Source organism: Sorghum bicolor, chromosome 3 (genome assembly GCF_000003195.3).
Source record: "Sorghum bicolor cultivar BTx623 chromosome 3, Sorghum_bicolor_NCBIv3, whole genome shotgun sequence".
NCBI lineage: Eukaryota > Viridiplantae > Streptophyta > Magnoliopsida > Poales > Poaceae > Sorghum > Sorghum bicolor.
The window spans coordinates 5,189,350-5,207,110 of NC_012872.2; the positions used below are offsets into that span (position 1 = coordinate 5,189,350).

At 43.3% G+C, this 17,761-nt stretch overlaps 1 protein-coding gene and 1 pseudogene across 1 annotated transcript; both read right to left on the bottom strand.

Annotated features, from left to right (window-relative positions):
* On the bottom strand, positions 1,667-6,123 carry LOC8075107 (annotated as a pseudogene).
* Positions 12,892-17,490, bottom strand: LOC8056578 (single myb histone 5). The gene is made up of 7 exons (XM_002457250.2): positions 17,213-17,490; positions 15,977-16,184; positions 15,581-15,807; positions 15,370-15,454; positions 14,634-14,717; positions 13,489-13,836; positions 12,892-13,170 (listed from the first exon to the last, which is right to left on the bottom strand). Exons 2-7 carry the CDS (start codon positions 16,124-16,126, stop codon positions 13,156-13,158), a joined length of 909 nt encoding a protein of 302 aa, XP_002457295.1. The 5' UTR covers positions 16,127-16,184; positions 17,213-17,490; the 3' UTR covers positions 12,892-13,155.

The following is a 17,761-nucleotide window of genomic DNA, read 5'->3' on the forward strand; positions in this document are numbered from 1 at the left end:
CAGGGCGCCCAGGTCTGCGCCTTGCCGACTTGCAACTGCACAGGTGTCCGCACATCGCTTGTCGTGGTGCTGAGCCCGGCGGGGCCTTGCTCCTGCCTGGTTGTGGACGCGCCTTGCCTACCTGCATCATGCCAGTTGCTCCGCCCCGCCTGTTGCTGCTTTGCCTTTGCGCCAGTCTATTCGTTTGAGTTTATCAGCCAAATCTATCAATGTTTTTCTCTCAAAAAAATCAATCAAAAGTATTTTCTGTCATGACCTATCAGCCAAACGAACACCACCGCCAGCCCGCCACTCTACCTTGGTCCCGGCTGCTCACCACGCCGTCGCTGCTCGGCGATTACTCTGTGCACTCGGTTTGGGCATCGGGCCGGTTAGGAGAATTGTGGCCTTGCTAGGCCTTAGGTCTTGTTTAGTTCACCCCAAAAACATAAAAAAAAAATCAAGATTCTCCGTCACGTGCATATAACATTAACTATAGATGAAAATAAAAACTAATTGCACAATTTGCATGTAAATCGCGAGACAAATCTTTTAAGCCTAGTTACTTTATGATTGGACAATGTTTGTCAAATAAAAATAAAAATACTACAGTATAAAAATCCAAAGAAAAATTTTTGAATCTAAACAAGTGGGCACTCATAAGGCCACCTCCTAACCAGTGCTGCGGCCTACGGCTATGGCTATCCATCCGGAACGGAAGTTACCCTCGACCTCGATGCAAACCGAGGCAGGAAAACCATATATATTAGATGAATACGCCGCGCGTTGGAATAGTGATGTTATAGAAAGAACTTACCAAGAATTTATAGTTATGGGTCTCGAATGTGTGAATGTACAAAAACACAGAAACATAAAAATATAGAAATATATAATAGAAATACATGTAAAAAAAAGAAAACATATAAATTTCATAGGGACGGGTGTTCTAACGATCATGAAAAAAATATGGAAAACAGTAGCAAATGTAAAGATGTCGGGAATAATAATTGTGATCTTCTCTATACCTAAATAACAAATTATGACACAAAAATAAAGAACAGTAGTATACTGAACTGTAAACAACCATGAGCTTGTAGCGGTATAGATGCAAACTGCTTGTCCTGCATGCCGCCGGTGTCTAGAGATGTCTGACGGCAGCACCTGTGCATCGCATGGGGCCATAGGGGTCCCCACATACGCTGCTGCAGCTCGCTGCCACCAGGAGACGGAGTTGCGCGGGTCTAGCTGAGTGGACTCCATCCATCCGCAGCTCGCCGCTGCTGAAGGAGACGGACTCGCATGGGGCCGCGACAAAGCTGGACTCGAGTTGCCGTGGGAGGAGACAGAGCCGCGCGTAGGGCCAACGGGGGTAGACACAGGAGCGATCTTGCATCTTGCCGCCGGGTGCTTTTCAATCTGCAACGGCGTTGGTATTGACTACGACCAGGGCCTAACTACGACACATGAAGCTCCCGCTATTGTGATGGTAAGGGCTCGAGGATTTACTTGTGGGACTCAATACTAATTTGCTATGTTCAGAGCATAGGATTGAGATTGCTCAAACTTGATTAAGAATGCTAGGGTAAAGTTTAGCTATAATAAATAAATCCTTACGTACTCCATGCGTTCAGGACTTCAGGTTTCAGCTCAAGTCGAGTGTATGTCTGAAGTTGGTACAAGAGAGAACTGAAACCAATAAAATAATCTCACTTCTTTTCACTTGAAGTTAACACAACCACCTTTGGGGATCCCATATGAAACAAAATGAAATTACAAAACCGCAAATCTTAGCCGAGTGAAATTAAGTTGTGTCATCTAAGTAGTACTTACTAAACTACCGATAACCCATATGGTGATCCATCTTTTATGAAAAATAATGACAGGCATATATTATTTTTAAAAGAATGCAAAATTCTAGCCTCTGCAGCCGACACCCTAGTCTTACACCAGACATATATTATGTACTGTATTATGTATGGGTTCCATAGTGCTTGCAAACCCATCCTTCTATGTGGCAAAAGCGGTTGAACATCATTGCCAATGCAAAACCTACTCCAAACCCCAGACCAACAAATGTGAACAAAAGGATGGTGTCCACTCTGTCCTGCCACAAACTGTTGGATTCATGATGATCTGATGCTCTTTGAGTAGCTGAACCTGAACCTGAATTATCACATTGTTTAGAGACTTGACTTCCACAGAGGCCAAGATTGCCTTCGAAAGAGCTGTTGGGAAACGACAGAAACTGGTTGCCCTGTGGTATTCTTCCGGTCAAGTTGTTGTATGAAAGGTTCAACCAAGCAAGAGAAGTAAGGGAGGTTAACTCCTCTGGGATTTCCCCTGAAAAATGATTCCATGATAGATCCAACGATTCCAGACAAGTAAGATTACCAAACTGTGATGGAATCTGCTCCGTGAAATTATTGTGAGACATGTTAATTCCGTGCAGTGAAGAAAGCCTCCCAATCGATGCTGGTATCGGGCCATAGAATGAATTATTTGAGAAGTCAATTGCTTTGAAAGTGGTTAGTATTTTTGTGAAAATAATATCCAAGCCCTTAAATGTTATAGTGACAGTATCCCGATAGAATCCTTGTGACGTGTTCATTTGATGCCCTACAACTTGTCCCTCTTCATTATCATCTGACATCATCGATTTCAGTTCATTGAACCATCCTTCTGGCAGGTGCCCAGAGAAGTTGTTGGAGGCCAAACAAAGTATTTGCAAACTTGAGAAATAGCCCATGATTTGTTCATTCTCCTGAAGATCTGTAATCATGCCAAATAATCGGTTGGATCTCAAAACCAGAACTTTAAGTTTTGGAAGAACCCCCATCCAAGATGGAAATAAATCGGTAATCTGATTGTTACCAACATCAAGTAGCTCTAATTCCTGGCAGTTGGACAGAGATCTCGGCAGTTTTCCAGTTATGTAATTTCTGCTCAAATCTATTGTCTGAAGCATACATCCTGCTGGGATGTTGTCAGGTAGTTCCCCGTGAACTCGATTCCCTCTTAACTTAAGTACTCTCAAGTTATTTTGTGTTAAGCATGCTGGGATCATTCTGCTAAAGTAGTTGTAGGATAAGTCAAGGATTTCAAGGTCTCTTGCACTACAAACTGAAGTTGGTATATGACCATTCAGTAGGTTATTCGAAAAGTCGATATATGTCATATCTTTGAGATAATCGCCAAAGTTAGGTGGAATGGCATTGAAGTAATTATTTGAGTAATGCAAGATAGCACTCGGTTTCAGACTCATGAGTTCACATCCTACTTTTACTGTTGGTATTGGTATGATTCCTTGAAGTCTATTGAAACTGAGATCAATTATATATTGAGATGCCATAGGAATAAGACAGTATTCTCCAGGCTAGAAAACATGTTGTGCGAGAGATTTAAATAGCTCATGCAGCCAGTCCGGGTCTCCCACAGCCAGCCTGGTATTGCCCCATGAATATGATTGTTTGAGAGGTCAAGTGTCTCAATGCCATCTAGAAATCTCAAAGTTCGTGGAAGTTTTCTAAGGTTGCAAGATGCTAGCTCCAAAATCTTGATGTGAGGTAATGAAGAAAGGAGAGGATCATCTTCTTCATCTATCACTGTCAGCATGTTGTTAGAAAGACTCAATGCATAAAGATTCTTGAGCCTCCAGAAAGATCTTAGGTTCACTGTGCCCGTCAATTTATTTGAGTCAAGGTAAAGTGCTTCAAGACTTGGAAGCTGAGTGTAAGACTGAGGTATAGATCCCCCATTGTTGTTATCTACCAAATTTACATTAGACAAGAGTGAAGACAAAGGGTTGTCAATGGCATCTAAATGGCCAGAAAGTTGATTTGATGAGAGAGAAAGTGATTGCAATTTTGGAAGTGTGAACAAGCTTCTTGGAATTTTGCCTGCATGTATAAAGGTACAATGCCAAGTCAACAAATTATTATGATTATTTATAACATAGAATGCTAGTACATATAGTAAAGCATAATGTGCATGTACAGAATAGCCACCACCCATACTAAGCATGTACATGAATATTTACTTTTAAATGCTGATATTCCTCCTGAAACCAGTTTCAAGGACAAGTTCCCCTCTATTTATCCGAGCAAAAGTGGACTTCTCAATGTTTCATTATACGTCCTCCTTCCCAGAATATAAAGATTTCTAAGTTTGTCCTAAGTCATACTATTAAAGTTTGATAAGAAAGATAGTAACATCTATGACATCAAAGAAGTAAGCTATGAAAAATATAGTTCATTTAAATTATAATGATGCTCATTTAAATTCCTCTAGACTTGGTCAAACTTATAAAATAATAAACTTATGGCAGACTTAAAAATTCCTCTAGACATGGACACAATCGTGAGTACACTAGGAGGGTCTGAGCGTCCATGTAAAACTTTATTGACCTCCTAGGGCGCCGTTAAGATGTGTTGTATCAAACAATTTCTCTACCTTAATACAAAGATACACAAATCTTTTGCGCGATCGAGAAAAAAAGAGTGCATAACTAGTTTTTAAGGAGCCAAGATGTGTGCTTTTTTTTTGTGAAGGAGGGAGTATATAGATATAGTAAGTACAAGGAACTTTAACACGAGAGCTGGGGATGGCTTTAAATTGTTTGTAAGACACGGTTGTACTATATTTCAATACTGATAAGGAAGAAATAATGGTGCTGTAAAATTTGTTGTGGAGCTCACCAGTGAGATAATTCCCGGTGAAGTCTATGCTTGAAAGCTGCGTCAAGTTACCAATCCAGTAAGGTATCGGTCCATATAAGCTGCACATGCTGAGCCTTAGTGACATCAGTTCTGTAAGATTGCCGATCCAGGATGGTATTGGTTCAGAGAAGTTGTAGTTGTCAATCAACAAACTTGTCAAATGTGTGAGATCCCCAATCCAAGAGAACTGTGCCTTCCCTAATCCTGATGATGATCCCTGGAGCATTAACGTGCCCAAAGATGGAAGCTTGCCTATAAAGTGAAGGTGCTTGGAAGTTCCTCCTGTGGAAAGAGTCAAAAATCTCAAAGACTTGAGATTGACGATGGATGCCGGCAAGGCATCAGAAAAGTTTGTGTCCTTCAGGTCAAGCATTTCTAGTCTGTTTTCCACTGGAAAGCTTTCCAGATGCCCAGAAAGCCTTGAATTCCCGGACACCAAAAGGACCTTCAGATTTTTCAGTCGAAAGACCTCTGCCGGAAACTGCCCTTCAAAGTCATTGTCTCTCAGGTCAAGGGTGCTCAAGGAAGAGAAGCCAGCAAAAAACTCAGGAACCTTGCCAGCGATTCTGTTGCCAGGGAGGCTGATCTCGGCCAGCGAGCGAAGCCGTGAGAAGGAGCCATGGATGGGTCCAGACAGGCCACAGGAGGACAGAGACAGAATCTGCAGGTCCGGTGTGGATCTTGCTAGAGCAACGGACCACGTCTCTCTGCCGCCGATGGAGATGTCCACTCCACGAAGGCGAAGCTCTCTTAGATTGCCGAGATTAGCGACCAGTGTTTCAAAGCTTGGCTCCTTGAGGACCAGCCTGCTGCTGGGGCCCCCGGCCCCGGCCCCGGCAGAGAGATGGACCAGCTTGCTGAGCCGCGCTACGCCGATGGGGATCTGGCCGCTGAAATTTGCGTCGGCCATGTCGAGGTGGACCATCTCGCTGAGCAGCTCGAACCCAGCGGACGGCAGGGTCGCCCCCATGAAGTCGTTGCCCCGGAGGCTGAGGTTCCTCAGAGAGGTGAGGTCGAAGAGCGCGGGGTGAAGGCCCCGGCGGCTCCGCAGGTTCCGGCCTCCTAGATCCAACGCGATCACCCGCCCTGGGCCTGAGGTCGCGTCAGCGTCACAGGCGACGGCTTCCCAGAGGCAGCAGTCCGTCTTGGCTCGCCATGACGTGAGGTCCTTGGGGTCGACGAAGGATTGCTTTAGCTGGAGCAGCGCGGCAGCGTCGGCCGGAGAGCATGATGATGACCCGGCGCCGGCAGTGTTGCTGCTGCTGGAAATGCGCGTTAAGTGTAAACAGAAGGGAAGAAAGTCACGTACGTAATTATATACACATTAGTATGTTACTAAGGCAAACTGTGTTCCGTTCCAAATTATAAAAGATTTGAATTTTCTAGATATATAGATTTTGTTGAATAGGCATGTTTCGATCCGAACTGCTAGGGATCAAAACAACTCAGGCCTTGTTTAGTTGGCTCCAAAAACCAAAAAGTTTTCAATATTTCCCATCAAATCGAATCTTTCGGTACATACATGAAGCATTAAATATAGACAAAAATAAAAATTAATTGTACAGTTTATCTTTAAATTGCGAGACGAATCTTTTAATTCTAGTTAGTCTATAATTAGACAATATTTGTCACAAACAAACGAAAGTGCTACAGTAGCGAAATCCAAAATGTTTTCGCATCTAAACAAGGCCTCAGCTATAAGATCAGCTAAAGTTTTAGCTGAGTTTAGACTTTGTTCGCTTGTTTTATAAATTATATTTTTTCTGTCAGCTAGTTGTGTTTTTGTTTTTCTCTTAAAATAAATCAGCGAACAGTATTTTCAGTAATGATTTTTTAGACCAGCGAACATATAGTTACTTTAATCTAGCTAAATCTAGTTAAAGTTTAGCTGAGTCTATTAGCTAGAGAATCTAAACACCTGAGTTAAAGTTTAGCTTTAGCTAAGGCCTTGTTTAGTTCCTGAACGAAAACATTTCGTGACACTGTAGCACTTTCGTTTGTTTGTGGTAATTATTGTTCAACTATGGACTAACTAGGCTCAAAAGATTCGTCTTGTCAATTTCGACCAAACTGTGCAATTAGTTTTTATTTTCGTCTATATTTAATACTCCATGCATGCGTCTAAAGATTCGATGTGACGGAGAATCTTGAAAAATTTTGCATTTTTGGGTGGAAGTAAACAAGGCCTAAGAGAACTTTAATTTAGCTAGCTAATAAACTTTATCTTTGAAATTTCATCTACTTAATAAACTTTAGTTGGGTGAATCTAAAAAGACCCTACATACATAGTAAAAACGATATATGCAAAGAAGTTAAAACGTTTTATAATTTAAAACAGAGTGTTGAGACTTATCTTGTAATGCCACGTAAATTAGACTAAAAAATATAATTACATGGACAGACAGACTCTCCGAAAAAAAACTGTCAAGGAGACGAGAACACTTACATATTTTCAGTGCGGACGATGATGCAGAAGTATAAGAGGAGGTGCAGGAAGACGTGGAGCTTTGAGTGCCTGGAACTCATCTCATCTACTGCTTTCACCGGCTCTCGCTTTCGTACAATGGCGATCGACCATTGGCTACTTATATAGCAGCAGAGCTAGAGGACGGAACATTTCCTTTTTCAAAAAAAAAAACAAAAAACAAAATGGCTTACCGTGCAGCATACTATCATCACCACAGTGCATGGCGTGCATAGAATGGCACTTTGCGTGTGCGACCATCCTGTGCCTGATGATGCTTTTCAGCATATGACACATTCACAGTGCAGTCGTCAGTTCAGGGCGTAAGTACTCCCTCCGTACACTAATAAGCGTACATTTAGACTGGTCGGCGTGCACCGCAAGGCTACAAGATATTGTACCAAATAGGATACTTTGCTTGTAACTCTGTCCCTTCAGGATATATAAGGAGGGGCAGGGGGCCCCTAGAGGACAGATCATACAGGTTATTCTCTCAACACAATCCAATACAACCAGACGCAGGACGTAGGTATTACGCCAACTCGGCGGCCGAACCTGGATAAAAAGCTCGTCCGTGTCTTGTGTCACCATCGAGTTCGTAGTTTGCGCACCGTCTACCGATAAACTACTACCGTGGGTATACCCCAAGGTAGACTGCCGACCAGCTTTCGTCGACAGTGGTCGGCACAGTCTTCGAGCACAGCATAGAGAGTAGTCGACAAGTCCCCGAGCGTGGTTGGGAACGTAAACGTGCTCGGTGGTCGGAGCAGTTCCCGGGCACAGCGTAGGGAATAGTCGACGAGTCCCGGAGCGTAGCTTGTTGACTGGGCCAAACTCCTGAAAAATAAATATAGAGAATATGTAGTACATGATGTATGGATAAACTTTAGATAAAAAATCAGCATTGAGACAAGTTTTAGATTTTTTATTATAAAATTAGCACGAGTAGTTAATTCATTCTAGAGCTTGTACCAGCTCTGGTCTAGCCAACAATCAGCATGAGGTGTGGAACCTAGGCACGCGTAGGATTGTCAGCCACGTCAGAGAGCTACTGCCGACCACCCGGAACGCAGAGGGCGGATCTCGTGCACGTGTAGGGAGGAGTCGGAGACAGTACCGGCTCTGGAAAGCTCGTGTAGGAGAAAAAACTAGTCGGCTAAAAAAGTTGCTTTAAAAAATAATAATATTAAAAATATTATGCCAAAAATAAATAAAATATTAGAAGTGTACTTATCTTTGAAAGAAAGTCTAGTCGGTGACGACAAAATTGTCCGGCCCTCGAGCTTTTCGACTTGTCATGACGGTGGTCGCTGTTGTCATAGCGCCGTTCTTCGCGACGATTATTATTGCGACCGGTGGTCAGAGCAGGTAGGCCAAACAATTTGGTCGATGGCCCGAGCAGGTCGGTGTTGTCGATCTGCCTCCCTTTGTAGCAGGGAAGCGGGTGACGCGTTGTCGGCGTGGTTGAAAACGTTGCTGGAGTAGTTGGAGTCGTAGCCAGCGTGGTTGGAGTCGCGACCGACGTCGATGAAGAAGTGATTGGCGCAGATCGGATCTACGCCTCCTCCGTGGTCGTGACGGTGAAGCTGTTGAAGCTGACGGTGAACGTGAAGTCGCCCGCCATGACCGCGAAGTCGGAGATGATGGCTATCTTGTTCGTCTAGGAGAGCTGTACGCACACCCCCTACCTGGCGCGCCACTGTCGACGAAAGCTGGTCGGCAGTCTACCTTAGGGTATACCCACAGTAGTAGTTTATCGGTAGACGGTGCGCAAGCTACGAACTTGATGGTGACGCAAGACACAGACAAGGTTTTTATCCAGGTTCGGCCGCCGTGTGGGCGTAATACCTACGTCCTGCGTCTGATTGTATTGGATTGTGTTGAGAGAATAATGTGTATGATCTGTCCTCTAGGGGACCCCTGCCCCTCCTTATATATCCTGAAGGGACAGAGTTACAAGCAAAGTATCCTATTTGGTACAATATCTTGTAGCCTTACGGCAAAGTATCCTATTTGGTACAATATCTTGTAGCCTTACGGTGCACGCCGACCAGTCGTGCACCGCACGTCTTCATCCTGTGGGCCGAGCCACCTCTGATGGTGCGGTCCATATAGGCCCATGAGGATATAGAGCCCACAGATATAGCTATAGTATATAAACATGTGCGAACACACACAAACCCACACCATAAAACACCCCTACGTATATATTAAGACCTACAACTACACATAGCTTGAAGATGATCACGTCCATGATGAGGTTGATAGAGTCACCAAGGGCTCCATAGATGGTGGGGATCGAACTCGGGCGACAGCACCCACACCTGGAGTAGCTAGCCAAAGAGCTACATGCTCATTCTCACACTAGGAGTGATTGGTTGGTTATATATGCCTTAACCAGGTTTGTGGGATGCAAGTTCCTACATATTGGTTTATTGTACATTTAGGCTTGTCTCGTGAGATGAGGAAAAAAGATCTCTCAGCCTGCCTCTACAGATATATAGATTTTAGACATTTGTGGAGAATCAGGCTCGTTGGATGCATGTGCTTACCAAACAAATAATGTTATAATTAGTGTATGATTAGTGCAAATCAAATGATATTAATACATTATAAAGAAGTTCAAAACATACAATAAGATAAAATAGGAAATTTAACATACTTGTACAAAAGAAAAATATTGGTTATAACCTTATAAGCTATACTACAATGTTTTTCTCTCATAATAAATCGGTGATAGTATTTTTAGTCATGGCTTTTCATGGCCAGCGAACATGCTGTTAAGATAAGCTAACGCTGATCAGGCCTTGTTTAGTTCGCAAAATTTTTTGTTTTTGGCTACTGTAGTATTTCGTTTTTATTTGACAAATATTGTCCAATCACGGAATAACTAGGCTCAAAAGATTCATCTCACAAATTACAGATAAACTGTGTAGTTAGTTTTTATTTTCGTCTATATTTAATGCTCTATGCATGCGACCAAAGATTCGATGTGACGGAAAATCTTGAAAATTTTTGCGAACTAAACAAGGCCTGAAAAGTATGCCTGTTTTTGTGGGCTCCTGTTGGAGTGATTAAAAAAACAGACACAGTGAAAAAGTCTTCGAATCAACGATAGAAGCCCACGAGAGGGCTCCACCCCTGCGCTGGCTACAAGTCAAGGTCACCAGTCAGTTCAGCGCTTGACTAGTTTTGTTTTGAGTTTTTCTGCGAATATTGCGACACGGTTTTCTCTTGATTTTTCTACCATCCAACATATAGGGCTTGTTTACTTCCCACAAATTTTGCAAAATTTTTTTAAAGCTTTCCATCATATTGAATCTTACGATACATCGTACATGTATAGAGCATTAAATATAGATAAAAAATAACTAATTGTATAATTTTTTTATAATTTGCTAGACGAATATTTTAAACCTAGTTAATGTATGATTAAACAATATTTATCAAATACAAATAAAAATATTATAATATGTATTTTACAAAAAAAAAATTGTAACTTAACAAGGCCATAATATGGCGGAACGAGATCCTCTGGAGTCGTTCTCCATGACTGCTGCCAGCAGTCACTCAATCATTGCCGTTGATTGTCATCCAACAGAGCAGTTAAGGCCTGGTTTAGTTCGTAAATTTTTTCAAGATTTCTCGTCACATCAAATTTTACGACACACGCATAAAATATTAAATATAGATAAAAAAGATAACTAATTGCACAGTGTAATTTACGAGACGAATCTTTTGAGCCTAGTTAGCCTATGATTGAACAATAATTGTCAAATAAAAAAAATGCTACAGTAACAAAACCTAAAAACGAGGCACAGAGCATGCAAACCATGACCCAAATACAAAATAGATGGTTGACGGTGTTTTGCCTGCCAAAAACAATGCTCCAACCGAAAACCCAAACACCTTACCCATTTTGAGTACGAGGCTTGCCGAGACGCAATTTTGCGTCGTCGAGAGAGTCGGACGCAAATCTATAGCATTGTAGCGGTGGGCCCATAGAAGTGGGGCATGGCCAGGCCGAGCGAAGCATGCCCAAGCGGACTGTGGCGATCACCGAGGGCGAGCGAAGAGGAGTCTCCCCGTCGTCCGAAGGTCGCGCCGCCATGGCTCTTGCTCGAGGAAAGCACCCTGGTGACACGGGCAGCCATGGAGGGTGAACTTCTTCGATCTCCTCCGATACTCCACGCTAGCGAGAGTTCCATAGGAGAATGGAAAGCCCTCGAGATGGAGAACGCGGTGGTGTGACATGCATGATTTGATTCCTGGATTTGGGATTTAGGAGAGGAAGAAGAGGGATGTTTCTCTGTTTCTTTCTGAGGACGGGAGAATGCCAGGCTACCGAACAGACAGGCCGAGAGAGAGAGAGATGGGTTTTTGGGTGGGCTGTTGGAGAACATCAATTTTGGGGTTATGACCTATTTACTGTGTATGACCCATACTAGAGAATAGGTCTCTAATTTGGGTGTTTGTTATTGGAGATAGCCTAAGCCCATGCACTCTACCTCGTTTGCACATTGTGTGGCCCAACAACACGGCCTGTTAAGCGTAAAAGGTAGCGGGCAGCCCCTGCCGAGAGCTCCCTAGGATAGGAGAAATTGCCGCCGTCGTCTTCCGTCCGAGCACCGCGCCGTCGCCATCCTGTCGCAGAGAGCCGCCCCATCACCATCGCCTCGCGCAGAGCCACGCCGTCGCCATCGCCTCGCCCAGAGCCACCCTGTCGCCGTCCCTTCGCTGTGGGCTCCCTCGTCAAGCGTCTCGGTGTCATGGACGCTGCCAGCCTACAGCGTTTCAACCTCGACCACGTCCTGCGCGCGCCTTCTACCCGTGCAGAGCTCGACAACTTGCTGCAGAAACGACTGGCTGTATCCAAAACATCAAAATCATGCAAATTTTGTAGATTACCTTTTTTTTTTTGAGATTACCATTGTGTTGTAAACTTTCACAAAATGTTCTGCTCTCTGGTATCCAGTAGGCGTACAACACAATGGTCGTCATGTCGGCGCATCCCGGTCCTGGACCACCACGCTGTCGCCACAAGCAGGAGGCGCGCTATGGTGGTGTCGTCGTGGCCGCAATCCCGGCCTCCTGGGCCAAGTGCACGGCCGCTCGATCGAGGAGATAAGGTGTGACCAGGACATCGAAGGCGTGTGACCCTCGACAACAAGGACGGCGACGGCGCGGACCTCGACGAGGACGGCGATGGCGCAACCCTCGGCGTGAGGATGGCGACAGTGCGGTAGTCGGAGCAGCGATTGCGATAGCGCGACGCTCAGAACGCCAGTCCGCAGAGCTGAAGACGGCAACAGCGATTTCATTTTCACCATGGGGACAGGACGTTTCTCCTCTTCTGCTATGCTCCTTCTCCGGCGAGACGCGACTCAGCACGACGAAAACAAGGACAGAGGTGAGCTAGCATGGTGGCTTTGGGCTGAGATGATAAGGCCAAACGCATGGAAACCTGATGGGAGCCATTAGCCGTTGGATCTTTAGTGAAGGGCCCGATGCCCATGACTGAAGGGTGAAGTCAATGAGGGTGACTCCAAAGAGATGACACAATGACGCACCGTCGTCAGACTGCATGTGGACCGGTATTCTTCCTCTTGCAGTTGCAGGACACAATAGCTCCAACCATGCTATTGCTATCTCCCCAGACTGCCTATTTCATGATAGGTCCAAACACATGCAGCGATGCAAATGCTGTTGGTACAGTCCACGCGCTCGTGCTGAGAATCGGTGAAAACAGGCATGTTGATGTTGAGTTTACCCACGGCACCGAGTTCTGAAAATGGTGTCCCAATGGGGGAATACAGAGCCAAGCTGCCTGGCATCGCTGTTGGTGTGTTGGAACCCAGATGGATCCAATAACACAACTTTACACGGCTACAGGGACAGCTGTGTTTACCTGAACAACAGTTTGACATGAGCTACATGCCTACATGCATAGGTGGCCTGCCCTGCAGCAATGCTGGACCGCGACAGTTCTGGGTACCATCAAGCTTGGGCCATCTGCACATGAACATCAAGGAGTCAGAATTTGGTGCAGCCGCAGATCCCATTGGCTGTTCCTTACTTCTCAAGAGCAGTTTGATTCTGCTTCCGGTGAACTCTATTTTTCAAAAGTAGGTTCAATTCAATGTTTTTTTTCTATGCCACGGTATATTACCTTTGGAAATCACAATCTTTGGTGAATAAGACAGTGGGTTTATGAATTTTTTTTTGATTTCAGGTTCTTTTAGTAATCAATCAGTTGTGTATGGGGCTATGAATTCTACATGTGAAAGGACAAGAGGGCATATCTAAAAGATCCATGGACTAGAGTTATACCAATTTCGCAGCATTTCTGTTCTTCAGTGTCAAAACTGCTGCTTCAGCGAAGGCCTGTGCAGCTCGGGCCTCTGCTTCTGCAGCCTCTGCTTCCCTAGCAGCTGCTTCAGCTTCTGCCATGATAGCCTCTGCCTCTGCAACTGCATGAGCAGCAGCAGCCGCAGCTGCCTCGGCGGTCATAGTTGCCATACGAACCAATTCAGCATCAATTTGGGATCTCGTAAGGGTTCTACTAGCATCACTCCCTAATTTCAAGGGTTCTCCTTGCACGTCTTCCAGCAGCATCATTTTGGGGCTTCGGCCCTCTAAGCGTGGTGAACTAGGTGCTATCCTGTACTTCCGATTCACCTGCAAACTTCCACTGGGTCATGCTGAAAAGCTCAAGGTTCTTCAATTTGAGAACATGCAACTTCTGATTGGATCAAAATATGAACATTCAGCAATGAAAGATGGGTCATTGGCTCATGGACACCATAGAGCCCACAAATCGAGTAGTGCTGAAAATAACATTTAAAGTAAGATCAGCCAGAAACCTACAGTCTAACAAGGATTCTACAAAAGGTGAACAAGAAATCAGTATGTAATAGACTAACAGTGGAATATTGTGCATCACTAAACAAGAAATCAGTGCTTGCTAATACTGATAAACATGTTTGGCACTGTAATAATAGACAGATAGTAGAGCATGCTGCATGACTGAACAAGTCTATGCGTGTGCACCTTCTAGAGCACATGCTTATGCCCAAACATATGAGTCATGATAAACCTTCATATACTTGTATGCACAAACATGGCATATGAGTTGTTCCAGTTGGATGAAAACTAGGCTTCTGACGGTGTTATGCACAGATTTTACTTATCTAGGACTACTTCATTAGATGATGCCATGAAAATGCACTGTGTAACTGCTTTCAGAGATATACGCAGTTGCATCCTGGGCAGTCAGCTTTCATGGCCTTCTTGACCCTGTGGTTAAGGTTTTCTCCACAATGCAGTGCCATGGGGGAGACCTTTCCCCCAAGAAGAGTTTTTTTCGGTGATGACATTAATTGAATTTACTCACGTGGACCCAATAGTTTCATCTTTGAATTAACTTTATTATTTATCATAGCATAAAATGATGTAGGGAGCTATATCATATTTACCTTTAACAATTTCCCACTGGTAGCTAAATCCTTCAGTTTTGCAGACAATAAGTGATCAAAATCACTAGGTGGCCAATATTGCTCCTACATAAAACCAGGGTAAGAAACTGATTGTGCACATAAAACCAGGGTAAGAAACTGATTTTGCCAAGAACTTCTATTAGCAAATAAGAAAGAACATGACGATTTCAAAATGAAATCAGAACTCTGCAAGAAGACATAGTGCAGTAGCTAACTTTTGACCAACAAAAGGAGGAAATCTAATGTAACTAGACATGCTTTTTTTGTTGGATTCTACTATTTGATATCTGAGATATAATTTTTATACAGTCAAATCAGGTGTACTGAAGTTCTGTTTCTGTATAAAACGGTGTTCACTATTTATTTAGTTGTTTAGGAGTAATGATCCTTGCAACAGATATGGGTGTCACCAGCCATCACCGCATAGGCAGGAAACCTGCTAACTTGGCAAAATCATGAGTTCATGACCGCTGGGTAGCGCCACCTAGTTGATTTCTTATACACTTTTGTCAAAATAAAAAACAATAAATTTATTATTAACAAGATATCTTGTGCATAAAAAGCTTTGGCTGACTAAATACAAACAGAAAAGGAAAATAATGTTGACATTCAAAAGTAAAGGAAAATGGAAATGTAGACAGACCATAAAGCATATTATAAGTCTATAAGTTCTAGAAAAAGTAGAAAGAAACAAAAACAAGAGAAGAATGCACACCTCTATGTAATTAGCAATAGTAGTTCTGTGTGACCCTGTAGGCTCATTCAAGTTCTTTATAGCCTCCATTATAATATTATCTAGCCTGCATTAAAGCCAGTAAAGTAGGTGAAGACTTCAGTCTATCTAGTTTACTCTTGACATAACAAAGAGAGGAAAAAAGGCTAGACGGCACAGTTATGTATTATTACACTCATGCATTTGTAATCACCTTGAGTGAGATTTCTTTGAATTTGAAGTATTCCACGATTCAACAGGCACTACTGATGCTATAGGGTTTACATCAACAATCTCATCATCAACATCAGAAGTAACTGTGCTCATTGGCAACGACTGATCACTATTCTTAGGAGCAGCTCGGGTTCTCCTCGTGGAAGTTCTCCCCCTGTCACGAGCACTCGATGAAGTGACAATTACATTCATGTTGCGCCATTTGTCCTAAGTAGTGATCAATAGAAAATAACATATGAGCAATTGAGCATTAGGATTGAAGATGAATCTGGAAATTTGAAAAACAAGACACGTGATTTCAAGGAATACCCAAATATGGCAGACCCTTCACTAAAGCAAACTTACGTAAAAAAGGAATCCAGTGAATAGTTTTAACCTTTAGGTCAACATTTGAGCGGTAGCGCAGTGTGGAGCCAAGTTCTGGATCATTCAATATCATACGCCAGTTTCCAACTCCATGTCTCGCTACTCCAGCTCTAAGAGCAGCCTCTTCCTCAGAAGTCCACCTCTGTTTTGGAGCCCCCATGCGTAGGCCCAATCTTTTCAGTCAAATACAATATGAACACGAATGTATACCTTCTAACCTGGATTGTGGATTCAATCCATTAGAACATTGTAAAACTGAAAGGAATATGACAACTGCTGGACTACAATAGATTAACACTACTGCGAACATTGGATCATCTGAAAACTCAATTCTAAGGATATTTTGGTAACAAACAAATCCAACATGTGCAAAAAAAATCATAAATAAATTCTTGTTTTAATATGTACAACATCTGCCATGCTTGGCTAAATAAGAAAATCAGGTCTGTACTACAACTTAAATATACCGAATATTAGGAGGGGAAGTCTAAGGTACCACATAAAATCTGTACAAGACTAGAAATTACTGAAGAACTATTTGCTGGTTTTTAAAGGCTCCATTACTTTTCATGAATACAGCATATGAGTGATGTTAAAGGCATCAGCACTGTCCCGAATACACAACTACTGATTCCTGTTGTGATATATTCTGAATGATCTGCTGTCCAAGTTTAGATTGGTTCTTTGCACACAACCCAAAAACATAACTTATTTGTGACTGGAGTACACATGAGTCAAAATGGCATAAAGTGGTCTCTATGATGTGATCAAACATAGCTTCAAACTAGAGCTTGCAAAGAAAATTCAGAACTATTTTTTTTTCTCAGAAAAGCGGTAACGGGCAAATCCAATTATATCCCAATAAGCTTGTGCATTTCTATTTAAGAATTCCACTGATATACCATTAACAGCATGACCTATCCTCGTATGGTACCAAAACAGACAAAAAACACACACACACACATTGATGCAAGACATAAGACAAATGACAACATGGGAGCATTTCACACAGAAGCAACCTGCTTCACCAATAGGGGCGGACCCAATAAAGGACATGGGTGTACACATGTACACCCAATAATTTTTGCAAAGCAATCGAAGTTAGTAGGCATATACATGCATATACACCTGATTACAAATAGTATGCTAGGGTTTGGGTGCACGATTTTTTTTACCTATAAATTACGTTAAGGTTTGGGAGCACGGTTTCGCACAGCAGGAAGGGAGGACCAAGGGGAGGGAATACCTAGTGCTCTGGTGGTACTCGTCGCCGGGCGAAGTGGCCAGTGGCGAAGTAGGACAGCAGCGACGGTCGCAGGGACACCGGGGCTGCAGAGGGCGGACGCCGTGCCGGAGATGGTCGCGAGGATGCTGGGCCCCAGGTGGTGCACGACTGAGCGCAGTCTCCTCCGGCCTCCGGGTTGCGGCGCGGCGAGCAGATGCAGAGATCGGCCGCGGGCGAGACGAGTCCAGGCGGTGGGCCAAGGGACGCGCGGGCAAGGGCAATTTAGTCCAGCTTACGTTTCTTGTGGCCAACTTCAGGTGTGTAGGCACAGCACATGATAGTGGTGAAACGAAAGAGAGAAAAGAGGAAAAAATACAATTTAGTTTAAAAATTATAAATATAATAGTATATTTTGGAGATGTGTGAAATTATATTATCATGTTTTTAATATTGTGAATAGTAATGATACATTTTTACAAACTGTGATTCTTTGAATGATATGTACAATGTTTTTAATTTCGGTATTGTAAAAATTTCGGCCACCACCAAAATTACCGAATTTCGCGAAAT